This window comes from Cyanistes caeruleus, chromosome 9, assembly GCF_971803275.1.
Source record: "Cyanistes caeruleus chromosome 9, bCyaCae1.hap1.1, whole genome shotgun sequence".
NCBI classification, from domain to species: Eukaryota; Metazoa; Chordata; class Aves; order Passeriformes; family Paridae; genus Cyanistes; species Cyanistes caeruleus.
In genome coordinates, this window is record NC_141709.1 from 16,097,711 (window position 1) to 16,125,010 (window position 27,300).

The 27,300-nt window shown below is 39.2% G+C and overlaps 3 protein-coding genes across 11 annotated transcripts in view; 2 read left to right on the plus strand and 1 right to left on the minus strand.

The window, feature by feature from the left end:
* FRRS1 (ferric chelate reductase 1) overlaps nucleotides 1-19,703 on the plus strand; it is a 157,196-nt gene extending 137,493 nt beyond the window's left edge. For 3 of the 8 annotated variants that reach the window (XR_015273735.1, XR_015273731.1, XR_015273733.1), the window contains 2 exons: nucleotides 17,397-17,555; nucleotides 18,176-19,544. The gene's annotated coding sequence lies outside the window, so the exon portion shown is untranslated. Of the gene's footprint in view, nucleotides 1-7,024; nucleotides 7,121-17,396; nucleotides 17,556-18,175 lie in introns of those variants that run through there. The other 5 variants (XR_015273730.1, XR_015273734.1, XR_015273737.1 and 2 more) reach the window with 4 other exon arrangements.
* PLPPR4 (phospholipid phosphatase related 4) overlaps nucleotides 1-23,522 on the minus strand; it is a 31,552-nt gene extending 8,030 nt beyond the window's left edge. The window contains exons 1-5 of the mRNA XM_023931877.2: nucleotides 23,343-23,522; nucleotides 9,836-10,021; nucleotides 5,416-5,545; nucleotides 3,529-3,724; nucleotides 193-250 (exon numbers count right to left, since the gene is read on the minus strand). Of these exons, the coding sequence (XP_023787645.1) occupies nucleotides 193-250; nucleotides 3,529-3,724; nucleotides 5,416-5,545; nucleotides 9,836-10,021; nucleotides 23,343-23,420 (648 nt within the window). The 5' untranslated portion in view covers nucleotides 23,421-23,522. The remainder of the gene's footprint in view (nucleotides 1-192; nucleotides 251-3,528; nucleotides 3,725-5,415; nucleotides 5,546-9,835; nucleotides 10,022-23,342) is intronic.
* The window catches only part of PLPPR5 (phospholipid phosphatase related 5), a 141,362-nt gene continuing 133,130 nt past the window's right edge, over nucleotides 19,069-27,300 (plus strand). For both annotated transcript variants that reach the window (XM_086841846.1, XM_086841844.1), the window contains exon 1: nucleotides 19,069-19,144. The gene's annotated coding sequence lies outside the window, so the exon portion shown is untranslated. The remainder of the gene's footprint in view (nucleotides 19,145-27,300) is intronic.

The window sequence follows — 27,300 nt, forward strand, 5'->3', positions numbered from 1 at the left end:
ATAAAACCAGCTTTATTAGTAATTTTATTTTGCTTTCAAATTGGTAGGATAAAAACATCCATCCATCCATCCATCCATCCATCCATCCATCCATCCATGATATCCAGGCAACACATAATTTTACAATATACAGCAAATTACTTTTTGACTTTTGTCTTGTATAAATGAAACTGAACAGAGTTGGTTACTCACCGAAATGTACACTGCTGCAAAGGCTGCCAGGGTGGCATGCTGAGAGGGGAATGACTTTCTGCCAAGGAAGGACACTCAAATTATACTTCTCAGTTCAAATGCACAGTGTTAGTGCTCATTGAAAAAAACACTGGGTGGTACAGCCATCTTATACTTCCTAAGCAACATGTGATCTATCAGTAACATTTGTCATCAGGTGACATTTTTCTCAGAGAGAGGCAAACTACATCTTTATTTGCTATGTCTATAGGTTTATTTTTTTAAAAAAAATCAGCACTTTACATCCTGACAGAAGCTAATGGAGCACAAGAAGATGGGGAAGGTATTTTAAGAATTACTGGGCCCCTTCTTGATGGCCAGAGAAGGACAATAAATAAAAACATGTCCAAACTCTGAGACAGTAGGCAATATCAGGTCTGCTCTTGAAATTGCTGAGGACCTTCTACTCCCTCTGAAAACCTGGAGACTTGAATGATGCGGACTGGGACTTGAGTTACAAACTTTGAATATGAAATTTAAAAGTGACAGCTCAGTTTCTACTTCTCTGACAAGAAAAGGAAGTTTTGTGCAAGCAGGTGCTACATAGAGCCATCACATGAGGCTCTTTAACATTTTAGTATTATTATTCTAGACCCATTTCAATTCTCTAAAAACAAGTAAAGAAAAGTGATGTGAATGCAAAAGAGGTTTTTACATAGTAGACAGAAAAAAAGCTGGGTTTGAATTCAGTAGTACCTGTTCCACAGTGGACATCTAGATCACAGAAACCCTAAAAAAGTCTGTGACCTCTGAGCTCTAGGAATGAGACAGATACAGTGAGGATTTCTCTCTTTACAATGGTATAGATATGTAATGTAACATACTGCATGTCTTAGTGAAGAAGAGTATGTCTACCTTGCAGTCACAACAGCAAGTTTCACCTGAGAAAGCTCAGCTTGGGATAAATACTTAAACTATAATTCGGCTTATAGATGGGTCTTGTCACTCTGAGCTCCACATATAGCCAATTTCCTAGTAACACCTGAGTGAGCTAGTTTAAAATAGCAGAGATTGAAACACGGTCCTTTAACTTTAGACAGACATTTGTTCTGAAAAGCAGAAGAGTCTAAATTTCTTTCCTATGAATTTTGCCTTGTCTGTTCTACATAATTAATTGGCAGTTAAAAATGTGCATGTAGTTCAGTGTGAATGCCATGCTGGTGACCTGAATTTGAGCCTATGGTGCCAGCAGGTTCATGACTCTGGCCAAGATGAAATCTACATGGTTCCTTTTGCATTTCTAAAGACAGTTCTAAATCCTTCTTTATCTTATTTTATTTTTGACCTCTCTGAACAAATCTTTCACAAATAGTATTCCTGTGGAACAAGCTCAGGGTTGAGGACAAGGAATAAAGACATGAAAAAAAAAGGTAAATATTTATAATAGCTAATCAGCTCCATTACCTTGTGCAGGTTTTAATGAAGCATAAATCTGCTTAGAGTCTCTGTGGATCTGATGTGTATACTTGAGTCTATGAACTTTTCTACCACTTAACCTTAATTTGATGGCATTTTTGTAGTATATAAGGTGTGCCACAATGGCACAGTCAATTTTCTCTTTATTATCTTTTCTAGTCACATGATTTTCAGGGCAAACACAGACTAAATGCACTCTCTGTACTCTCTAATGGTGTCACTGCTTTTGTTCCTCTGTTATCTTTTAATCTAAAATGAAAATAACTCCAGCTAAAAATATGTAGCCTTTTTGTATGGCTCTTTATTGAAAAGGTGAACAAAGGTCTCAAAGAAAAAATGTCCTGAACTCCGATGACAGTGTATCACTCTAAATGCTCATGCATGAGGATGTGTAGAGAGGGAACAACAATGAGAGAGTCCCACTGAGAGAGAGAGTCATACAGAGTCAGAACATCAGAGATGACAGAGGACAGAGACCTCACTGGAGAGCTGAACAAAAGTGGCTGAAAAGGCTCTTTCAAGAAAGTAGAGGAAAAGATGGACAATAGGAACCACTGGATATTTGGGGATGTTGCAGAAAAATGATTTAATACAATCAGCTGGATAATTATGTGCTCCTCTCTATACTTTTCATACAGAAGTCCATAGGCAAATTTCCGGACCCAAAGTTTCTGGGAAGTACCCGGAATGCCATTAACAAACACAGAAAAAGTTCCTTCCAAACTGAAATTATTGAAGTCAAATTAAGCTCCTGTACTGTAGAAGTTATACCATAGTTTCTGTATAGGTGACTGAAGAAAGTAACAAATGCTACTGAATAACCAGTAGCAAGTCCTGCTTTGCTGTGGTAAAGTTGAGACTGGCATAAGGAAATAACAACATAATAAAGGAAAAATGCAATAAAATTGAATTAAAGAGAAATTGTGGGTGGTGCCAGAATATTATAGATTGCCAAATGCATCCTCTATGATGAGAATAACTTTGAGATATCAATATATGGCTGATTTTTCTAGAGAAACAGAAACACTCCAAACCTGATTGCTTAGTCTTAATATGTTACAACTAATTTCACTGGTCTTTTAGAAGTGATGGTATTTAAAATTAAAATTAGGAGTGATTGGTGGTTTTGGAATGGCTACAGGCAGTCAGTTCAAAGCAGTAGACATCATATTTGAGATAATGAAATGAATGAGATCTAATTGTGAAAATGCTTCTGCCTGCTTCTATGTAATCGTGTCCTGATTTCCTGGGACACCATGCAGCTGCAAGACACTGCTTGCAAGCATCAGGCTTCACTGACAATATCCCAGTAACAGCAAATGGTTATGGGGAAAGAGATAAAAAACCTGTCAGAAGTACCATGCAAGAAAAGACAGGTTTGGGAACACAAAGCTTTATACTGTTGTAGTATTTCCTCTAAAAATAGATTCTTTTCAATGTTGCTAATATAAAAAAATTAATCACAGAAACAGGAAACAAACTTGTCCAACAACTCCGAAACACCTGAACTGTAATGTATGTTGTACAGAGGTCTCAGACCAAGCACTTAGGAGACTTCCTCCCCTGCCTGTTACAGGGAACTTACCCACATATCACTTCAAAAAGCAGTAGAAGCTATACATAGTGACAACTGTATAGGAAATTGCCTCCTTTGAAGGGGAAGAACAGCTGCCCTGACTGTGCTTTGGAACCTGACAAAGTTTTCCAAAGCTCACTGCTAGACTAATATCTTAATGGAGAAAATTGAACATCACTAAAAAGATATTTATGCATTCACCTTTAACTCAGACTTTAACTATGAAAAAAAATATTGAAATTGGAAAAGAAAATAAAAAAAGAAAATAAATGCTTAAAATTTACACAATGAAGAACAGAACCAACCTTCCAGCGTTGATGATATTGAGATCAGCTCCTGAGCAAATATCTTCCACAACATATGAATTCTCTGAGCAAGATACATTTAAAGATGTATAGTTAGGCTTGCAAACAGTCAGGAAATATGGTGCCTGATATCCTGTTGATAGCTGTATAATATCAGTAACAAGAGCAGTTGCACAAAGACCGAACACATGAACACCTAGGAAAGAAATCAACAGAGCTTGTTAATTTTATTATATGCAATAATTAGGTTGATTACTCATGCAAGCTAAGTTCAACAGAGCTCTGATGGCTTTTGTTATTGGACTTGAAAGAATTTAAATGCAGAATAAGAGAATTTAAATGCAGAACAAAAGCTTATTGCAAAGTTGAATTCTTTAATATAGAAATTTTGGTAGTTTATGCTTGTTTTCTTCCTGTTGATACTTAAAATTTTGTTTTAATGGCTTGATGTCCTCCAAAACTGGAGCTGCTTCAGCATGGAAAGAAGTTTTCTGAATTGATTAAAGAGTAGCCAGCTTTGAGGAGAGCATATGTGCTTATCCAGTCCTTGGAGTTTCCTACTGGAAGACAGACTTTTAGTAGTATGGACAACTGCCCATTAGATCATTGCTCTGAAGACCTGTTCTCTTTTGCCACCACAGAATCAGCAGCTGGTGATAACTTTGGCTACCTTCACACCTCTGTTGTTTCTTGAGTATTGTGTCCTTGTCACTAATCCAAATATTTAAGTCTATTTCATAAGGGATCAATGCTTCAGACTGATTAATAATGCCAAATTCACAAGGCAATTGAAGTAATGCCATTGCTTTACTGGACATTTTCAACTGCTCTTCTCCTAAAGATTTACTTATAATTCCCTACCTTTATTCATAGAGATAAATTTATTTTTCATCTCTAAAATTGAAAGAATGTTAAAGCCATTAAAATATGAAAATACTTCAAATTCAGAGTGGGAATTAGGGATGAAATTCATGTGTCCTTGAGCTTGTTTTTTTTGGTGATGGAATACCAAACAGGAGAAGAAGTGAAGGTGGAGGTATGTTTACAGTCCTCTTGTTCATGCTGTAATCTACAAACCCTCTGCTTACTTCCTCCTTGCTGCTCTTAGGAACCTTTACTGGTCACAGATTGCATAACCTCGCTTGTCACTACCTCCCTGTTTGCCAGACTACCAAAACCCAGGGAATGGTTGTCCTACCAGGTTTTCAATCTGCTGCCTTGCTGGTTGTCTTTGCCTAGGCTGCCTTGTCTAATGAAAAATTTCTGAAAAGAAGAAACCTTTTCTTTAGCCACTCCTTGGGAGAGGAAATTAACAGTAAGAAGGGGATCAAAGTCCAGCTGCCTTTCAAAGTAGAGTTTTCCATAAATGACAATTAAAACAAAGTAAAATGAAAGAATTCAACATGTTCCTCTATCATTTAAGTTGCCAGATTCTAGCCCTTTTTGAGAGGCAGATAAAGACATTCCAGAAAAAGAATGTCAAACCTACTGAGAGTTTCTGACAAGTTTTCACTGTCATGCTGAATACTGTGACAGGTGGGTTGACTCCTTATGATGCACTGAAGACAGGCATGGGAAGCTATACACTGAAATAATTAAAAAGCAGCCAGCTCGAGGTAGGCAGGGAAGGAAAAACAAATTACTCTTTTAGAAATACTGACAGTAGTACAGGAGAGGAAAGGGAAAATGGAGAGAATAGATGCAACATTACTGAGTATGGGCCTGCTTTGTAGCAGTCTGAGTTTCTTCTCACGTTTTCTAGCAGAAAATCTGTGCTACTGACAGTTCTGCACTGTTCTGAAAGGCTGTTTCAGAGAAGCAAACCTGCATGGCGAAAACTGAGTATATATGGAAAGTTCTTTTTTGTGAGTAACAATTAAAACCCACCAACAAATCTGACAGCTCTTCTAAGAAAAGAATTGAAGTTGCATCCTCCTGCATTAATATTGGCCTCTGTTCCAATCCCATTTCTTCTTTTGGACAGGCAACAGTAGAGAATTCCTTCTCCTATCATTATCTGCAATGACAAAGGAGCCATTAAATTGAATGTAGCACTTACTCAGAAGATCCTGATTGAATTTAAACGGCTGTAATATAACTGCAACCCAACCAATGTCATTCACTCAACTTTAAAAGATTTATATCAATATGTAAACATAAATGCAACTTAGCCTGAATGAGGGCAGGCAAGAAGATGGTTCTGAAATTAAATGCAAATGGCATACAGTATACAGTGCTCAGTGGTATCCAGGCCTTGATCTACAGCTGAAACTTGATGCTTCTACAATAATAAAACAGTAATTATAAAATATCACCTCTAGAATAATCCAGAGCCACTGCAATATCTTAGTGCTCCTGAAGTGGTTTTAGCATTTAGTCTTGGCCACAAGCCTAGCAATCCCGAGCAGCTTCCAATTATGTGACAGCTTGTTCTGTATTTGTTTAATTTGGCTTGGGTTTTAACCAGATCCACAGCAGCAGAAAAAGTTCTGTCCTTATGGTCCCTCGCAACATACCAAGCAAAACAGATTATGACCAAAACCCAAGACAAGAGTTTATGAAAGGAAGAATATCAATAAAAAATTGCACCACTTGCTGGAAAATCCAGACACATGTATACATTTGTAGTCTCAGATTTTATCATTTTCCTTGTTCAATAATGCAACTATTTGGAATTCTGTACAGGGTTTGTACAGAGTTCAGAGTAAGGGTTGGATTGAAATATTGCAATTAATGAGGCAGTTCTCACCAGCAAAAGACGATTCACTTTGTCTATCCACAGCAGCATTGAAAATGGGTCCATACAATTCATAAAGATATAATGCAATGAGATGCCAAAGCATCTGAATTATGCTGTATGTGCTGTAATTACCAGTGGTGGTTGTCTATACTAACACCTCCACCCTAGGAAAAGGGAGGTAAAGCAGAAAAGCTTAGTCTAACTCCTATTAACTGAAGTTTTAATAAACTGAAATTTCTTGACCAGGAAGATTGAAGTGGTGAAGGTTCTCCTATGACATTGAAAAGCCAGTGGTAAGGATTATTTAAGGAATTCTAATTAGCTGAGAGCTATGGCCACTACTATCTGTCCACATTTGATCAATTTATTGCTGAAGCTTCCCAGAAAAACCCAGTATTCCAAAATTAAAACTCTGAAAAACTCCAATAGTTTTTAGCCAAGTTCTAGGGAATTTCTGGTAGAGGGAAAACACCAGATAGATGGATTAGCTTGTGTGATAGAGCAAAAAACAACAAGGCCTATGTCAAGGAAAATTCAGAGGCTGGTGTTTCCACATAAAAAAAACCTCCCAGAGTAGAGAGGGCAGTAGGAGTGAAACTTCCAGCAGTGAATTTCTCTCTTTGAGAATGATTTCCCAAATCAATGTGATCTAATGTCCTAGCGATCTCTGTTGGAAAGGACATTGCTACCTCTAAGCAGGTTTTTATTCAGTGGCTGATAAGAGTTTGAACCTTCACTGATATGATTAAATTACAGGTCCTAACATTTCTGAATGAGCAACTTGAGAGAAGATCTATCAGAGGATCAGATTCAGAGTTCTTTGAAGCAAATTGAAATCATGCTGTAATTCAGGTATATCTATGGTCCAGACCTAAAATATCCATCTTGATAATTTCTTCAGGTCCAGGTGTTCCACACTGAAGTCCCCTGCAGTTTTTGAATAAATACATAAAATTTCATCTAAAACACAAGCAATGAGACATATGTCAATAATACAGGATATTAGCCCTTCAGGGCTACAGAACAGACCTGTTTAATTGCATTTGCTACTTAATAATAACAAGAAAAAAAACCCAAAGAGAAAAACCAAAATGCAGAGCCTCAAAGCCAAACAGATCCTTGTGTAATGATGGCTTAGGAAAATAAGTCATAAAATGTTAGATTTTTTTTTTTAATAAAGTATTAGTCTAAAGTGAGTAGATTGATACATGTTCTTAAGTCTTGAGAAAATTATTATACCAACAAAAATAACAGAAAAAAATCCTATTCTAGTATTTATATAAGGTTTAAAAGAGGGATTGACACTAGAATTTACTTGTCTTCTTCCCCATGCACACTTTTTCTTTCTTTCTTTTTCTTCTTATATATACTCTTTGAAATGTGGCTTAATCACACTTGTATTTTATTGAGTCTTGATGACCTTCTGCCTCATACTGTCGTAAGTCCCTGAAGTGTGGACAGAGGCCAGGATATTCAACATTTCTGGAGATCCTCAATTCCTCACATAGCTCATGCTTTCTTTCCTATCTTTCATAGGTTTCATAAAGTTTGCAATCTATTGAAATGTTCATGAAAACCAACTTACAAAATGCTAAACTCCACAATATGACAATGGCACAATTACAATCTTTATACACTGAGCTTCACCGGCCTGTTTTTCCAAAGAAAAAGGGAAGGATTGAACAAAAATGTCCCCTAGTTCCTTACTTCCAAAGTGGTATTGAATAATAAGGAGTCAATGCCTTTGGTGCTTTCACTGAAGGAGTTTGAGTATTTTGCACTGTCACTGCCCAGCCTCTAACTAACACAGGCATCACATTCATGCTCATACAAATACAAATGAACTACACCTTCTTAAGGCTTGCAGCTTTTAGCCAGTTGCGCTTTGAAGCTTTGGGATTTACTTTCTTTATCAAACTTTCTTTTTTATAGGCATGCTCAAGTATGGATTTGAGTTCCACACATGGCATGCTTATGGTTAATTTTCTGTACTACTAGTAGAAAGATTCAAGCAGAATAACATTCTCTATTGCAAAATTTCCTGCAATGCTGAAAGAATTGAGTTATAATCAAAGCCCTTAACAAACGCTATATAATTACAGAAGCATCTTTTATCCTGATTTAAGGAGTTTGATATTATCTAGGCTTAACATAAACTCTCTGAAGTAAAAGCCAGGTTTTACCACCTACTGTGGCCCAAGTGAGCCTAGATAGATTCCTTCAATAGCTGTTTCAGAAAAGTCAAATTTTTTGTCAGCAGAAACACTTAGGAAACCCAGCCAAACCCCAGTACTAACATTTTGTTTTTATCATGGTATTTGCAGCAATCATTTGTACCAGGATCACTGATAGTCTTAGCTCCCAGTTTCTAAATGTATAATTTTTAGCCTGGTGGTTGTGCAAAATCCTTCAGAAATGGTTTCTAAAGCAACGAAAACCAAATGCAGTAAAAACTGTTAAAAAAAAAAAAAAAAAGATTTTTAAATGGTTAAAAAAAAAAGGACAAATGAAGAAAAAATATTCTGGAAAGCAAAGAGAGAACAGCACTTGATAATTTTTATACAGGCATCATATTTTATAGATTTTATAGTGGTAAATTGGATAGTATTATGAAATGAATTAACTGGTTGAAGTTAAGGGAATTAAGAGGAGCTGGAAGCAGGGTTCTATTTGCAGCTGGCTTTCGAGAAGTGCCTAACAGATGTGTAGTCATTGCTGTCAGGGGGAGAAAAGACCGTTTCAAAAGGTTGATCGTAAAAGGTTTTTTAGGTGCATAGAATCACCCACTCAAGGTGAATTTCTCTGTCCACTTGCCAGATAAATGGCAAGTTTGTCTAGCAAATGGAGAAAGAGTGTTGTGAGCATAGCGCTCCCATCTGAACTCCTTAAAATCAGAAAAAAATAATTCTCTCCTATGTATACATGTATGACAATTTCTTTTCTGTAAAATAGTGACCCAGCTGCTCATTCTGACAGGATATTTCTGTTCTGTTGAAATCATCTCCTCCCTTCGGGTGAATGATTAAACCAGCCCACTTTTGCCTGCTCTTAATGACTAACTTGCAATTTAGTGGTGTTTCAGTGCTATTTGGGAAAATGTAATTGAGTTCACTGACAAGACTGATACCCCGTCTCTCTGAATGAAGCTAGTTCTAACAAAAGTGGCAAGGCTGTGAAAGGCTTGCATTTCAAAAAAAATAAAATCTTTCATTTTTGATGTATCTGAGAGTATGGAGATGCCCTGTCTGTAAAAGTTCAAATATTTGTACAGCGTAACAGAATGATTCAAGCTATTCTCATCCAACTGTTGATGCTGTTTCTTAATATTGAAGAAAGACACCATCAAGACAGTGAGAGTAGATGAAGTGCTACAAGGAATGTTCTAAGGAGTATATCTCCTTTTGTTACAGAAGAATGAAATATGGATTTCAAATCCTAAGGAAACTAGCCTGGTTGACACTCTAAGTTAGGTTTCAGCCTAACTGAAACCAAAGGAGTTACTTTTTTTATACTAACTGAAATTCTGTTCAAATTCTTTATTAAGTGACAGTAGCACTTCAAACTTACCGTAATTGATGGTCCAGCAAAAACCAGACTAAGCAACATCAGGAAGGGAACAGACTCTTGTGTAGGTTCAATGTATGGCATACTCAGACTCTTGTCATAGCAATTAAATCCAGAGTGAACTGGCTTGAAGACATCAGTAAGTTCAAGAAAATAGAGGCTAACAACAGAAGATGCCAATATGGGCAACTAGAAGAGAAGAAAGCAACAAATTATTGTTTGGAAATGGAATAGCAATGCTTTTGCAAAGACAACATAGTGTGTTGATAAATCTCTTTGATGTTTGCTGTTTATATCTAACTGCTCCTTGTCATGCCTATTTTACTATCTCTAAATAATTAATTCTCTAGAGATATGATACTGTTCACTTGATATCAATAATCCTGCTGCATACCAAGCTAGTCAAAACACCCAGCCCAATCTTTAGCACATATAATTTAGCCTTTTCATCTATGAATCATTAATAGAAAAACTTTGATTTAATTTTTTTTTTTTAAGGAAAGTATCAGAACTGCAGTCTCCCATGTGAGGCCTCAGCACTCTGCTGTTCTTCAATCACCCTTTTTGGTTCTTTAGCAACTCTCTGTCATGTATGACAGTCTTTACATCAAAGTCATTTTGCATTAAGTTTCAAAGTAATTGCAAATGAAAACCAGTATCCAGTTCTTCCCTGGAATCTATATATGTGATAATGCACATCCATTTTGCAATTCTATCAAAAAAGCAATTAACTTTGGCAAGACTCAGTCTGTTTAGAACTTTCATGCCTATGGTTCACGATTCTTTTATCCTCTAGCTATTTAGTTATCTAACCATTTGCAATTACTTCCACTAATCTATTAAGAGCAGAGTTGGCCTTTCTGGGAGCCCAAATTCACCTCTGCTCACCATGAGCTCCTTAAAGCACAGGATCAAACACTAAATCTCTGTGGAAGGAAGTAATTTAAGAGAAGCTATAGCAAAAAGGCATTTAATGCTATTGGTTTATCCGTGAACAATAAGAGCAGCCCCGCTCCCAAGATGGGCATTGGGGCATTCAGAGGTGACCAGCAGGATGTGATACTCTCTGCATCCTCCTTAGTAAACACTCAGCAACAAACAACTGTTGCCTCTTTTCCAGAGTCCTCCAGGAACAAGGCAATATTAGAACTTGCTGCTCCTCCACTGAGATGCAGAGCCCTTCCTGCTGTCTGTCCTGCAGTGAGGGTACCTGTGGGTAACAGCAACTGAGAGCAGGAGAAACAGCGACTGTCCTAAAAGAATTATGGGCATACTTAAATTATATCATTCTTGCAATGCTCAGTTCACATTTACAAAAACATCTGATTATTTAAAATCAATGTAATTCATCCCATTCTACAATGCAATATAAAATAGTATCCATATGTATTTTGGGAAAATGATGAATAAAATCTACTCTACATGGCAGATGAACAATGGTTTCTTGCATTAACAAGCTATTTTCTGATTTTTAAGTACTGAGCTTATAAAACTCAGGTTTCAGGTTTTTGTGTATAAAATGTAACTCTGGATGATTAAAGAAGGAGGGTTCTAGCTAAATTTAATCAAAACTTCTTTTAATATGACTTTTTGTTTAAAAAGAACAGCTTGTCTTTGATGTGCTGATTTGAAAACGGTGAGTTTTCAAAGTGTTCCAAGCAAAATCTGAAGAGGGTGGTGAATAGAAGAATGTTGCTTGTCTGGTTATATCTGTGTTCAAGTTGATTGCATTGTAAGGTCACATAGTATAGGGGCCATGATTGTGTACAAAGGGAGAAAATGTGGATTGGCATCCTTAAGTGCTGTGAGCATTACAGAAATAAGATCAGGCATTTAGGAAGTTTGCCTCAGTAAATAGTGTGCATGTGTATATTAAATATATGTATAACCCAAACACATCCATATTTGCACTTACATATTATATCATCCATCCATATTATGTACAACAGATAACATACACCATATGTAATATATATTATGTGAATACCTAATAGATAACAATTATATAAACTGACAGAAATATGTATGGAATAATTACATACAATGTCACTAAATTAAGTCCTGCTTCTTGCCCATCACAGGAAGAAGTCCAGTTCTTTAGCAGGATGCATTATATAATACATATTTTTATATATATATATATATAAAAAAATATAATCCTCACTTCATGCTGGATGCAGCCTGACAGACCATAATGCAAGCATGCATGATTAGTCAACACGGGCTAGACTGCTTCCAGTCATTATAGATGTGCAGGATGAAATAGGACTTCCCTGAACTCTCCATTCTCTGGGAATACTTGAAATTAATAATTTAGATTAAAATTTAGAGTATGGAACTGGGTGCCCTTCTCTCAACATCTGCCTGCACAGAGACCCTGCTGGTTGGGGTTAGGGGCCTCTGGACCCAAATGCTTCCACAGTGGACCCTGTCCTGGTGTGCAGGGAGCTTGCACTGACTCTGTGCTGCTCTTGCTAGGACACTGAAATTTTGTACAGCATTTGAAACATCAACTTCCCTTCTGCACTACATTTAACTCTTAAAATATTTGCAATGAATGACTTAGTCAGGGCCCATGTCCCATTGGGCAAAGCACCTTACAACAGGACACAAACTTATTCCAGTGGGCTAAATGCACAAAATAAGCAGATGCCTATTGTCTCTTCTTTTGAGAAATTATGCCCTTTTATCAGGATGTGCCCAATGGTTAATTTCCCAGAGAGGAAACACAGAGCAGAACCACTCATGGAACACCTTGCATTCAGAGTTTAATCTTCAGTATTTTTCCATTTCTCTGATACCAGGAAGGGAAAGTCTTTCTTTGAATAGCTTGTGCATTAACCACAAGGCAAACTCTATTTGGATCACAATATTTTTAGGCAGGCAACTGTTTTAAATGGCAGTATTCAACAATCAAAAATAGGCAATAGTTGAAGTAGTATTATTGTGGAACAGTAAAATAAAAGTAGGGAATAGCTTTTTCTTTAAACTCCTGTATGTAAACTGTAACTCTTTTATTAGTTAAAAAAATCAAGGAATTTTAGGAATTGCATTTTAGTGTCTTATGACTTCAGTACAGAACTCCCATATTATTTCTGATGGTAATTATCTATTCTGCTAAAGAAAAGATATAATTCTAAAGGATTATGAATCTCTGGCGTAACTGCTTACGATACTAATGAGTAGGTCTGTAGTCAATTTGCTGTATACAGATGTCAGATCCCAAAGGACATTTCTCTTCCCATCTTTTTAAAAATACAAATATAAAATGTGTCTTCTTAAAGTCTAACGTTTCTAAAAAGGAAAAGGCAAATGTTTCTTAAGTCTTCTAAACAGTATAACTGGCTATTTAATATATGAATATTTATGGAGTGTTCTGCTTAAGGCAGAAGCATTTCTGTAATTATAGACCTCAGCGCCCAACACCTTGAAAATGTCAAATATAATTAGGTGGTAGAATGTGTATTGTTTTAATTACAAAATGAAATAGGAATTTTCCTTTGCCTAATTAGAATAATAAAACCCCCAATGTCAATTCTTGACTAATCCTGACTAATAAGTCTTTATACTCATAGTTCCTTGGATGGCTAATGGAGAAAGATGCCTGTTTAGCTTTTAATTTAGACCTGTAAATTTAAAGCTTGACCCAAATGGTAAAACCCTGTTTGGCTTAGAGTCTTAAAGTCAGAAGGTTAATCAGCACAGCTGCTGAAAAAGTTTGATTTGTGGTCTATTTTAACATTTAACAAACTATTTAACATAGTTTTAAAGTGAGATTTTTTTGGTTTTTCCCTCCTTGCTGTTTTCTTAAACTGTAAGTTAAAAGCCCTCATTAAACCACAGAACTTTGCTATTAATAATAATTAACTTTATCAATATTTTAAAGCTTTTGCTGTATTGAGTCCAAGTATCAGAAAAGATGTTCTCTGTTCCCAAGAGTTCAACCCAGAGATGTTGTAAGGAGAAAACTTCCTGTGTTACATAGTGCAGGACAAACCAAAGCAGCATTCAGCAGCACAACTTCTCTGAGATGAGGGTGCATGTAACAAATCTTCCTTTGGGCCAAGAGCCACAGGACAGCCCCCACAATGATAGAGCACAGAATCTGAAAGAAGAGATGGCTGGCAGAGGAGTTCAGAGGTGGAGGATAAAAGTTCTCCAGGCTGTTCATCTCTTCCGTGGATCATGCTGTGATTGCTCTGGGGGTCACTTTGGGGTGCTTCTGGTTTACTTGCAAGGATTAAAGATTGTCCAGGATGCACAGTGCAGGCACAATTTGCAACAGATCATATGGCACAGCCTATGCATGGAAGCCATGCTGGTCCTGCCCAAAACTCAGAAGTTGGTTACTGCTTAATCTCTGGACCCAAAATTACTGGGGCACCCCTAGGTACATGGAAATGCTTCAGTTAAAACCTGTCTAAGATTAGATTTCCATGACTTTGAATGTATGTAACAAGGAACCTGTGGAGCTATAGCCCACTAAATACAGCATCATCACTCCTACTAACAAGCTACAGGTTTTGTATTGAGTTTGTGAGGACTCAGAACGGAGGCTCATCAAACAGGCTTTGTCCTTAAACCTTAGAAATCAGGCTATGGCTAATTTGTCTTATTTTCATATCTTTATATGGTACATCTTTGCATGATTTTTGTATTTATATCTAGCAATAACAAGTAGCTATTTAGTATAAAATGTACCGGAGTGTAGCACATCCCAAATCCTTTCTCAGGAGCAGTACAACATTGATGGGGATTCTTCCTCACTTTAGGAACCACTTTGTTTCATTTTTATGTTTGCTAATGCATGTTTACACCTTCCTCTCTCTTGATTTGTCTTTCCACATTACATCCCAATCTCCTATATGTGGCATGGCTCACATATGTTTGATTCTTGTTTTTGACCTCTCTGTTACCTTTCAGTTTTGCCAGTTGCAGTTCTGCATTTCTTTATCTGACCATTGGGTCAGTTGTTTATAACCTTGAGGCCTCCAGTACCAGTACATGCCCCATCTCCTACCCTACACCTACAACTCCACCAGATTGCACTCTCTGTAATGCAGAGCTACAGGTCTGGTGTGATGGCAGCAGTCTTGCAAATGGGTCAGTGGAAGGTCAAGGCTTAGTAGGGAAGTCTTATTGGAGTGGATAGAACCTGGGAATATCAGGCTTCTATAAATTCTCTAAAATTGTACACTGCTAGTTTTATATTTTACTCATATACATCAACATTTAACTAAGCAAAAAGTCCCTATTTATCTTCAGGAAAATAACATCTTAAAATTCATGGGCTTTTTGTGAATTCAGACGTGGAATGTCACATACTCAGATACCTGAACCTGTTTTGTAGGTTGCAGTTATGTGACTTTTGCTTTGCTAAACTGTCTGGGCATTCTCACTTATTCTCTCCCAGATCCTGTGGTGATGTTGCCTGTATAAGAGGTAGGCAGAAAACAGAGAAGCAGCATGTATGTAGCTTTCAGAGAAAGTCAAGATATGGTTTGCCAGATGCAGACTGAAGATGGTATGACTAACCCAGCTGTCAAAAGAAGGGGTTATGGGATGACTGATACACTGTTGGGATATTTTATATTTTGTAAATAATTTTTAGACTTGGATGGCTAGGAACTTCTCAGATTCTTAGGTTGTTCTGCAACCCTTCCACAGCAAGCAAGGGGTTCCTGAGCATTGGAGCTGCCTCCTGATGTTTCTCTTGTTTTCTGGGAACTGGGAATCTTTGTAAGCAATAAAGTAAATAAACAGGATTGCCTCAAAGAGAGCAAATTAATGCCATTGCTTTCCCAGCACAAAAAAAATATCAGCCAAGTCTTTGAGAGAAGGATGGTCTAATTAGTAACTATGTTTAGTTCCCATGACAAGGCTGTGGCATTGTGGAAGATTCTATTTATCATAAATGTCAATCCTTGTGCCAAGGAATTCATGGTCTAAATGACAAGGTATAACAGATGGATGAGACAAAAAAGACGGCTGTAGTGGTTGGAGGAGACAAGGTGTTCTTAGCCAGCTACTAACAGCAACTGCAGCTTTCAACCCTCCCTGGTTGCTGTCCTGTTGTACTTTCTGTGAGATTCACAATGGACAGGAGGAGAGAATGGAAAGAGAATAAGTTTCTCTTATCCTGACAGGGATGAATACTGAGGTCATTACTGTGATTGGACAGCTTCCAGAATAGGTCAGTATTAAGAAGTGGAATCAGCCAAATTCTGCCATTTTCTCATTTTTGAGAACCCTTGACTCTGAAGAGAGAGGACTAAGCATGAGATGCATATAGAGCAGGGGACTGGCTTGACAAAAAAGTGAGATTTTTAGATTTATTTTTATATTCTAAACTTAATTCTTAAATGTCTCAGACTTATTAAAGAAGACATTCAGTCTTTTCAGAAATGAAATGCTTCCATCTGTATAAAGTCTTTCTGCTTTTCTGCCTGAACTTGAGTTTCTGCTGCTCCTTGTCGCTTTTCTGGATGAAGGTTTCATCTGACCACAAGCTATATGGAATTAGTCTTTTCTCTAAAGTAGTTGTGCCTCACCATTTTCTAACTTCTGTGGAAGTTATGTACAGATACATGATATGATACAATTCCTATTTATTTCAGAAATCTCAGTCATGCTGAATGCACAGTAACCCTAAAAGTGTTTTTTTTATTTTTCTGTTTTTATAAATATATGTAAAGCAGCAATTACACAGGGAGAAACCAACAAAATAAAAATTGTTTAACAAAAATATTTTTGGGAAGGAATAATCTATAAATACTTTACAAATTTTCTATATTATATATTTTATATATATATATTAGATTAAATGTATGTTTAAAGTAAATCCTCAGGCAGAAGTTTAAAACACAAAAACATCAGTAATGCATTTTCTTCAGAGTGACTTCAAACATAATTTATGATCCCTTATCTTAATTATTGTTTGATTACATCAATTATAATAACAATCAATTAATAATTTATTGTTGTAATCAATTAATAACTACATACAATGAGATTTAGGACATTACATGTACTGTTGATTACAAAATTTATTTTATGCTCTTGCTGCAATGTTATGGTAAATCAAGAACAGCAGCACTTCAACAAAAGGCAGTGCCATGAAATTTCAGCTAGACATTTTTTCAAAAACCCAGTCTCAAAGGGACAAAGCTGATAGTCCCTACACAATGCTACAATTTATTGTACTCTCTAAAGCATGCTGATTTCCATGCACACAAAAAAATATTTCATCCTGTAGGTGCCAGCCCTTCTCCAGTGGCTTCCTCCCATGCTGTTCAGCCACTTCTGAACTCCCTACAAACTGAACTTTTAAGTGACAGGATCATCAGACAAGATACCATGTTTGTAATAGCTCAGCTCCTGTGCATGTTAAGGCTCCATAATATGCTGGGTTTTATTAACTTTGGCTCCAGGGTAATAGATTTTTAACAACTATAAAAGAAGATCACAGATAGTAGGATAATAAATTTTTGGAAGAGGTAGTAATTTGGAAAAATGTATCTCCATTAATATCTAACATAGTCAGCCTTTCTTTTACTGCTGGAAGTACTAGGTCAAGAGGATGTTGCTGGACTGAAAAGGAAGCAGGGCCTTCTTTCACTGAGAACTACTCTAACTCCACACTTGCCAAGCACAGAGCCAAAACCAGAAGGGACATCTAGCTTGTGGTATTGGCATTTGTTTTCCAAAGACAGCCTTGGCACAGGTACGACACTTCCCTTTTCATTCCTCTTGTATGGTCATCTTCTGCCAAAAGCTGGTAATGTTTAGACTATATAGCTCCTCCATAAGCACAGAAGTGATGGGAGGGATGCAACATTGATCACTTGGCCCACGAATTATACAGCTGCTCTGAATGCACAGCAGCCTCCTCAGGTCTCAGACAGCCCCCTAATTTTGGGGATATTGGTCTGTAATGCAGCTTTATAAACACAACTGACATCTATACTCTGAGAGTCAGCCACATGTCTGGGTCAGCTCAATGAGCACACAGCTAAGTGTATTTCTCCTTCTCTCACACATGGTTGACTCTTTTGAGAGAAAAAGATGTATTTAGAATATATTATGCTACTTTGACAGTAGCAAAGGGATAATTTCATCTTCTGCCATTGGGGATCTTTGCTGGGTGCAGCCCCCAGTTAATTTAACAGAAAGCCAATCTAGAGAGGAATATGACTCCACTGTGCCTCCAAGGCACAGCATTAGAGTTTAATTTTTACATTAGATCCAAACATCCCATTCTTAGGAAGAAAGATTTATTCCTACCTCCTATTCTCTCTCTTATTCTAATCACTGCGCTCCCCTGATTTTTTTTGTCTTTTGCAGTCACACCTATACATGACTTGCAGGTCATTGTAATTTAAATATTGTGGGTCATGCATGGCTGAACAGCTGAAAAGCATTCCAGATGTGATTCAGAAGTGCTACTGAGTATCAAATGATGTTTCAAGCCCAGCTCTCTCAGTGTAAATTAGAAACAAAAGGAGGAAAAGCACCTGTTACTGAGACACTTGTCCCTTGCATTTATTCCAGTTGGGTCTCATGACCTCCTGAGTTCTGCAGCCTGGAGTTCTGCAATGATAACAGATCTTTGTGCTTTCTGCTGGCTAGAATTCCAGCTCCTTTGGGGAACAAGGAAAGTAAGTGTTTTTCTACTACTAGAAGAAGTATTTCCAAACTGATTAAGGTCTGACTGAACTCTGGAAAATGTAGAAAAAGAAGTTGTATCCATATGCATTCGTAACACAGATTCTAGAAGACAACATAAGGAAGAAAATTTAACTGCACAAGGGACAGCATCTAGAATATCTCCAGTTTTAATCCCTGGAAGTTACACAACCAGCAGATGAAGGCTGTGCTACAACAAAACAATTAAGCTGGAGAATAAATGTATTGAGTCATGCAGATTGACAACACCTTGACCTTTTGCTTTCCCACATATTAGGCACTGGATGAAGCAGTAATGCCACCGAAGTCAAAAGCAAAATTTATGCAATTTCCATGAGAACAGGATTTAAACCAAGAGTTCTTGAAATGGGAGAGCATGAGTAAAGACAGTCTATTTCCTTCACAGAGAGAAATCTGTCTTTCCTGACTCCAAAGTGTGACCACTCTGCCAGGAATGGAAACTGTATAACTCTGGAAGTCTTCCAGATTGACATTAAAATTCAAGACATCAATATTTCTTCTCTAAGTGAATATAATAATGATATACTCCGAATATGCTGAAAACAAAGTCAGTTAACAAAACCCGAAACTTATTCCAGGAATACTTATTTTCAAGATCTCCCAGAGGTATGTAGACTTTTTATCATGAAAAGTAATTTCCACTAGGCCAGAGGGACTATGAATTTTCATGGAAAGCTTTGTCTTTCTCAACTATGCAAATGAAATTCAGATAACCCATACAGAACCCTAAAATGCTGTAAGCATAATTAGGAATAAAAGAGGCCTAACTGCCTGACGGTGATGATTACCATGTCCTTCAGGTAAGTGTGCACAAGGCAATCTAAAATTATTCAGCTCTTGGGAGTGTGTGCTCATCAGAGGTTCTGCTAAGCAGAACTATTGCCAGTCCTTTAAAATAACCTCTAAAACATTCTTAGGAGACACAGGATAAGTTATCAAGTTATTTTACTTTATGAGTAATGAAACTTGAAAACATGTAATTAAAAATGTGTTGAGATTTACATCATAATGTTTTTTTGCCTCTAATGCTTTTAGAGAATGACCCATCCACATTTTTCAGAAGTTGTCTCTTCATTTTCTTTCCATTTCCCTGTCTTTCAAAGCTCTAGCCTGATTCTCTTTTTGCTTTTCCCATGGAAATAAAGACTACCTCCAATGATCTTAAGAGGAGCATGTTAGTTTTATTTTTGTTGTAAACACCTGCCAGTTTGACTTTGTAAGTTCATAGAATATATCCTGAGTTGGAAGGGACCCACAAGGACCACTGAAGTCCAGCTCCTGGTCATGCACAGCACTATCCCCAAGAGTCACACCATGTGCCCAACAGCACTGTCCAAACACTTCTTGAACTCTGCTAGGCTGGTGCTGTGATCACTGCCCTGGGGAGCCTGTTCCAGAACCCAACCACCCTCTAGGTGAGGAACCTTTGTGTAATGTCCAACCTAAACCTCCCCTGACGAAATTTCCCACCTTGGGTCCTGTTGCTTATCACCAGAGAGGAGATTGGTACCTGCCCCTCATCTTTTCTCTTGTGAGGAAGCTGCAGACAGCTATGAGGTCTTACCTCAGTCTCCTTTTCTCCAGGGCAGTTGGCCTGCCTACATTCTATGTAATCATATTTTTATCTAAGCCTGAAAGTCACTGCCACTAAACACATTTGTTTACTGGAGTTAATCTCATTCATAATACATTCATATGGATCTTAACTGTTGAAACCCCTAAGTGTCAGAACTGTATTTGTTGCTGTTTCTAAGGTTCTGCATGCCTGCATTATATTGATTGTTACATGTATTATTTCACTCATTTCACTCTTTAAAGTATATTTCATTTGTATAACATGAATACATCCCTTTCCTACCATGCTGAAAAAAATTTTACTTTCAACTCAACATTTTTTTCCCAAGTCTATGCTTTTGTCTAGCATTCAAAAGGAAAAAACAAGCACATTTTTAGAAATGTATTTTCTAAACAATGTGTTTTTCCTTGGGCCTAGACCTCCTAAATAGGTCTTGCTGGAAAGTGGATGTCAGCAAGCCCTACTTTTCTTGTTTGAAGGTGGAAACTTAATGGGCTATGGGTTTTTTTGTTGCAATTCAGAGTGGGAAGGCACTGTCTGCTATGAACAGGAGAGAGAGAATAAAAGTGGGTGAGTGCTAAAAGAAAAAAAAAGCATAAAAGAATTGACAGTATTCAAAGACAAGATGTTGAAAGCCTGCTTCTTACCATCCATTTATGAAAGTAAAAGATTTAAATTCAGAAAGCCTTATTTAAAGTAGGTAAATTTTGGGTTTAAGTAGTTGACTGTTGTTGGATTGCATTAGGACCTTACCTCCTACCTACAAAAGAAATCCTTATTACATGGTAATGGCCATCAACCATACTGGGTGACTCCTCTATCCCTTACGCTTGCAAACTTCTCACTGCAATTAAATGATCTCTAAATAAATCCCTCTTTATGGAGTACAACTTAACCTGGTTCTGTTTGAGCCAATCACAACAGAAGATTTTAAGTCATCATGTCCTTTCCCTGATGCTGTTGAAGTGCTGGCATTTACTGTGCTCCAAAGCTTTATAAAGGCATTCTCGTTAGTCTGATTAGAATTAGTGCGCATGTGTGCAAATGCGGAGTGGGCGTTCACAGGGAACACAAGCTACATGCTCCTTTCAAGTATCACATGAATTGTTGTTAATCTTTCACCTAAATGATTTGAGTACTCAACTGAAAAGTGGGAAATGGTTTCAAATCCTCCTGCTACGTAATGGGACAGGGCTGATAACTCACCAAAAAGTTTCCAAATCAACCTTTAGGTTTAGGTGTACTGCAGTCAGCTTTTCTCTTGATGTTTCTTTTGCTTTTACTTTTCAGTTCAAGAGGGGCTGTAAGTCTGCAGTTCAATTATTAGAAATTACTCTTGGTGGGGAAGGGCTCACACAGGCTCTTGACTGCTCCTGTGACTGAATAACATAGAAGCTTTAAAAGTTCATTAAGAGACCTTTCTGTTAATTGAGGACTTTGACTACCTCAGAGCAACTGGGTGTTGGAAAGATCTCCACCTGTTTTTAAATGAAGCTTGAAATGTCTTGCTGAAGGACCTAACATTCCAGACCTAAGTGGAGAACTCTCCTGCCTCATGTGGGAACTGAAAGCAGAGCTCAGTGTAGGTTCTTTACTGCTCACAGAATCCTTTACCTTATTCTTTGGAACAGCTGCAGGGAGCTTCTAGGGAAAGTGTATGTATGCAGTCAGTATTACATAAGGCAACTCTTAAGAGCAGCAGGCACACACTTTGTACTATTGCTCTGCATTTCATCCCATCTTGCTGCAGGCCAAAGCACAGCCCACCTAAGAGCACAAGTTCTGTTGTGTCTTGCAGGACCACTATATCATTTCCAGCATTAGAGTCCTGCTCAGGCTGAAGTACAGCAACCACCCTTCCTGCATGGATTCCAAAAGCAGCAAGGAGAGCACAGAGAGTGAAGAAGCCCCTTACCCTTTCTTAGGGGCTTCTCCAAGCTTGACTTCTCCCTCCTAATGCAAAGTAATATAAAATATATGGTACAAGTGCCTTCCATCAAGGGGCTTTCCTTGAGCAGGCCTAATCACATTGATAGGATGAGCTTGATGCTTCCATATAACCAGTCTCTGTTAAGCTTTCCAGCTGGTGCAGCTTAGTGCTTGCTGCTGACCATATCCAGGTGCTTACAGAACAGACACCCCACTGTTACCTAAAGTTCCTTCTGAACCCAACCCCCTTCTACCTTCTAGAGAACCTTCAGAGCCCTTCAAGAGCATCTGAGAGAAAATATATTTTGTTTCATATTCATATGAAAAATATATTTCACCCTATGCTTATATTTCAATATTTTTTATATATTAAGTATTATATATATATATATATTCTGCTTTTGAGTGACAGGTATAGTTTATTTACACCGTGTTTTACCATTAGATTCTTCACATTATTTTCACAATCTGTTTCCTATCTAAGTTAGGTACCTCAAAGTGCCTCAAGCTCATTTCCCTGTGAGTAGGGTCACATGAAACACCTTACTCAACCCATAAAACATTTTTACCTTCCTCTTTCTGCTGTGCCGTTAAACAAATCCACATCACAATGGTTTCTTCAAGCTTAAACTGTGTCTAATCATGGTCTTCCAGAAGTGACTGTACTTTCCAGGGAGGCTAAGTGCCTCCAAGTGACACACCAAGCAGCCAGTGTCTCTGCAACTCCACCTGCTACCAGCTGAGCAGCCATAGCAGGTTTTGCCCTAGAAGATGTGCCGGGAACCTTATTCTGTTTTCCAAACAGACATTTTCAGCTCTGATAGAGGAAACTCATACTTCAGGGGTCAGTAAAAATATATCAGTGATTACCTATTGAGAACATTTCTCTTTATCTAAGCGTTCCCTTATGAACGTGGTTTTTATTCTATCAAAGCAATGCGAGCGGCGTTTGCCTGGAAGCCAGCCCTTCTTGAAACATGTCTTCCTCCCGAGAGGTTCCCAAGCACATAGCCCCATTCAGTTGAGCAACCCCTTCATGTTCCGAGTAATTCCTAGAAATAATTCCTGCTTCAAAAGGCTCGAAAGATGAGCTTAATTTATGCCTGCTCCTTATAGGGAGCTTCGATGCCGATTTCGGTGAGCCAAAGCGTCACGTAAGGGTTTTGCATCAGACGGTGCGGAAAGAGCACCGGGGCGAGCTGGCTGTCCGCGGGCGCACGGCGCTCCCGGCGGATCGGCTCCGCTCCCCGCGCCCGCCGCCAGCCCCCGGCCAGCCCGCTCGGCGTAGCGGCCACTCACCTCCACGAAGTAGAAGCAGGGCAGGAGGGTGACGCTGTCCTTGGTCACTTTGCCCTTTTGCCGCTCCTTCGCGGACATGCTGGCGGGGCTGCGGGCGGCGGCCCCGCGGCCAAGCGCTGCCCCGGCCGCTCGCAGCCGCCCGCCCGCCGCGGGTCTCCTCCGCCCGCCGCCGCCGCCGCGCCGAGCGCTGCGCCCTGCGCGGGGCTGACGTCAGGAGCCGCTCGGCGGCGGGCGGGGGTCCCGGCCAGCTTAACTCCTTCGTGCCGGGCCGGCCGGCACCGCGCCCGGGGGAGCCCCGCGCCGAGCGCGCACACACCGCCCGCTCGGCCTGCGGCGGATCTGTGCGCGCACGTACGGCTTTGAGAGCTCTCAGCAGGATCCCTGCGGCCGCCGGGGTGGTCGGGATGCACCTTGAGGAGTCTGCTGCGTTTATCTTGTTTCTGGGAAATATGTTTTCTGAAACAGAGTGGTAGAAGGCTCCAGGGAATAGCATTCCTATACAACCAATGTTCTCTTCTCGCAGGTGTTCTCTTTTGGAAATCAGGATGCTAATGACAGCTCACCTCAGTCTTAGTGCCAGTCAGGGGGAGTAGTGTGACTGGGACTGAGCCAAACTGAGCTCTTCAACCCCATGTGCAATACCGAGGCATGTGATTTCTCTGATCCCTGAAGTATCTGGTGCAGTTTCTGCTACAGTCTTGAACAGAACAGAATTAACCTGAGCAATTGTTTCCATGGTGAAATGTGCTAAGATCCTATTTATGGATCAAAGTTTCCAGCCTTTTCTCAGGCAAGCTCCTGTTGATGTCAATGAGAGGTACCCTGGATACAGCCTGCGGAAATTCTTCGTGAAAGAGCATTTTTGTTCTTTGTAGCGCATTAATAAGGTCTGTAAAAGTTGTCTTGTACCTAAAAGCTGATTCTTGCGTTGTGATGTTCAGCTTTAATGTACAAGGAGAACAGTGTGACTCAAGCAGTCATTGTTTATTTCCTGTCTTTCTCCTTTTGGGGGAAAATAGAAATTACCTGCTGTTCTTGTTCAGATGGTTGCTAGTATTTTAGCTGCTATGGCAATGGAGGTGAAGAGTCTCATCAGCCCCTTTTCTTTTCTATCTGTTCTCTTTTCATTTATCCAGAGTGGATATGCCAATCCATGCTCTGCACTGAGTAGACAAGCTACATGAGAGGGCAAAATCAAAAACGTGCTTCATGCCTGCAGGCAGGTGTGGAAGGCAAATCTGTAGTCTGACTCCAAATCATTGAAAAAGACTTTTCAGAGCTGCACCACATGTTGCCATACCAACACATATTCTTGTCTTAACTCTGTTAGGAAAGATTTACAGAGTTTCTGCCGGCTCAGGAGTCAGGGCAATTGCTGGTAGCCACGTAAAAGGCAGGTCAGGGGCCTGCATGTAGTGGAGGTAGTCAAGGGGGTTACTGGGAACAGAGGAGCTGTTCGTGCCTGTCTATCAGCACTAAATTCCAGGAAATTAAGTGGTGTAGGGATGTCCAGTAGTGGTTCATACTCATCAGTACAAGACTAACTTTTAAATAAAATAAGATTCTTTTTGTTAATTTTGCTGGTGGGTCATCCCAAGTAAAATACCAAGAGCTGAGGAGCTGTTATAAGATTTTGTTCTTGCCAAATATATTATTGGGAAGAGTGGGTAGTGAGTGATACCATTTCAATTGCATTTACTGTATCAGCCTTGATTGTTGTGAAATCATGAATCTGGCTTGAAAAGGATCAGCACACTCTAATAAAAATTATTCAAGAGTACTTGTTCTGTCTGTTTCACACACAATTGCTTCATTCTGGGCAAATCAGGGGGATCAGGTGCTTCTCTGTCAAAATGAACCAAAAAAACTCATATTATGATGTAACTTTAGAAATTGGAAAAATTCCTCCTATAAATTATATTTTATCATTGGACTGCCTAAAGGCCTGTTAAGAGTGCATTTATGATAGGTACAGTGAAACAAAAGGTAATAGCTAGCCTGTAGTCTACAAACACCCTATAAAGTTGTGTCCGGTGGGAAGGATACCATACAAGCTGTGTGACTGCTGGAAGGGCAGGAAGAGTTGTGCTAATTCTCTGTGTTTGTTTCTGATAGAGCTAGGAGAGGGGTTATATGTGAGTTAGCTGAAGTGGTTGCTTTTTGTCAGTGATAGACCTTGCCATGGAATCACAGAACATGTTGAGTTGGAAGGGACCCACAAGGATTATCAAGACCAAGTCCTGGCCCTGCAAAGGACCATCTCCAAAGGTCACACCATGAGCCCGAGAGGATTGTCCAAATGCTTCTTGAACTCTGTCAGGCTTGGGGCTCTGACAACTTCCCTGAGCCAGTCAAATGCTGAGAAGGAAGATGAGCCTTCCTCCTGGTATGCACAGTGACCCAGTTCCAGCCTTCATCTTTAACAGACCCTTGACTAACAGTCCTTTGACTAATTACCCTGTAGGGTTCTCAGTCCACCTGCTTCTCCACTACACTGGAGGTTCAAGACCTCCAAAAATCTTGAGACTGTAGTGTCTCTGAAAAGAATCAATCTATCTCCCACTCGTTTGCTCAAATACTTAGTAGCCTGTCCACTTCTTATAGTTCCTTCACCTGGTGGCACAGCTCCTCACTCACAGCACACCTTCTACAAAAGAACTGTTCGTCATCCCCAGCCTCACAAAGAGGCATCAGGTGCTCCTGGAAACCTGTGACCTGGACAGCTGCCACATCTACTGTCAGTGTGCTCTGGCATGGCTGGCTCAGTGACTGGCAGCTACGTGATTCTAGTCAGAGAGAAGGCTCACCCATGCCTGCGTCCCAGCGTGGGGCAGGTCTGTCTCGCACTGCTCTAAAGGTGACATTGATAAGTAAGTATGGACATGTCTAGGGTGCATTTCTCACCTTCTCTCTGGGCTTTCATGTAGGTTCTCACTTGAGACTCAGCTACAACAACCGCTTTCTCAAGAATAAGTAACCAACGTACAGATAAGGCACCGCTTCACCATTTCAGCCTTGGTGTGCTGCCAGCAATGGATTCCTTGCTGCCAATAGGATTGGCAATAAATTTGCTAACAAATTGATACTAAATTAAACTCATGTCACCAAGTCTAGTCTGTTTTGCCCAAGACAGTAACTAGTGAGTGATATCTCTCTATTCTTTTCTTGACCCATGAGCCTTTTGTTATATTTTCTGTCCCCTCTCAAGCTGAGGAGAGCAGTGATGGAGAGGCTTTGGTAGACACCTGGGGTTTGTCTAGGGGCAGTCCAGCACAATGACTCTCATCCACACGATCTCCTAAAGGAAAATGTGTCAGTGGTAATTAATTCAGAAACACCTCCTGTCCATTTCAGTCGTGATAGTCTTACAAGAAAGTGTGGTGATGTGTGACTTACGAATGCATCTATGTGTCGGATAGTCATATGAACAGGATCTGCATTATTCCTGACAGCTTTTCTACCCACCTTCAAGCAAACTCAGAGAGGTGTCATGGAACATTTAGCATAAAGCATAAAATTGTTTGTTTATGCTTTGCTTCAGCAAAACAAATCAAGTTCATAAAAGCATTTAAAGGAGCTGGAGAGCTAAAAGATGGAATTCATAGATGTGGATTATAGGCCTCTTCTGACTCACCCAGAGTGAGTTTTTAGGAGTGATTTATTCTTCCGTCAACAAAAAGAAAACTTAGGAATCAGTGGGTGCCCCTGGAGAGTGCAAGATGATTTTTTAGAGCTCAGTTGGACCCAAGTATTTGGCCCCCTAAAGAAGCATTGTTGGTAAAACTTCTTTAGGTGAATAAAGCACCTTTCTTTGTGCTTGTCAGGCAGACAAAAGATGCCACAGTTGTTAGAAACATGATTTGAAATTATTTTCCAATACAATCTGGCAAAGTTACACTGCATTAAATGTGACTGCAGGTCACTGTCTCTTTGTCCAGGTGCTGTCTTCCCTCTGCAG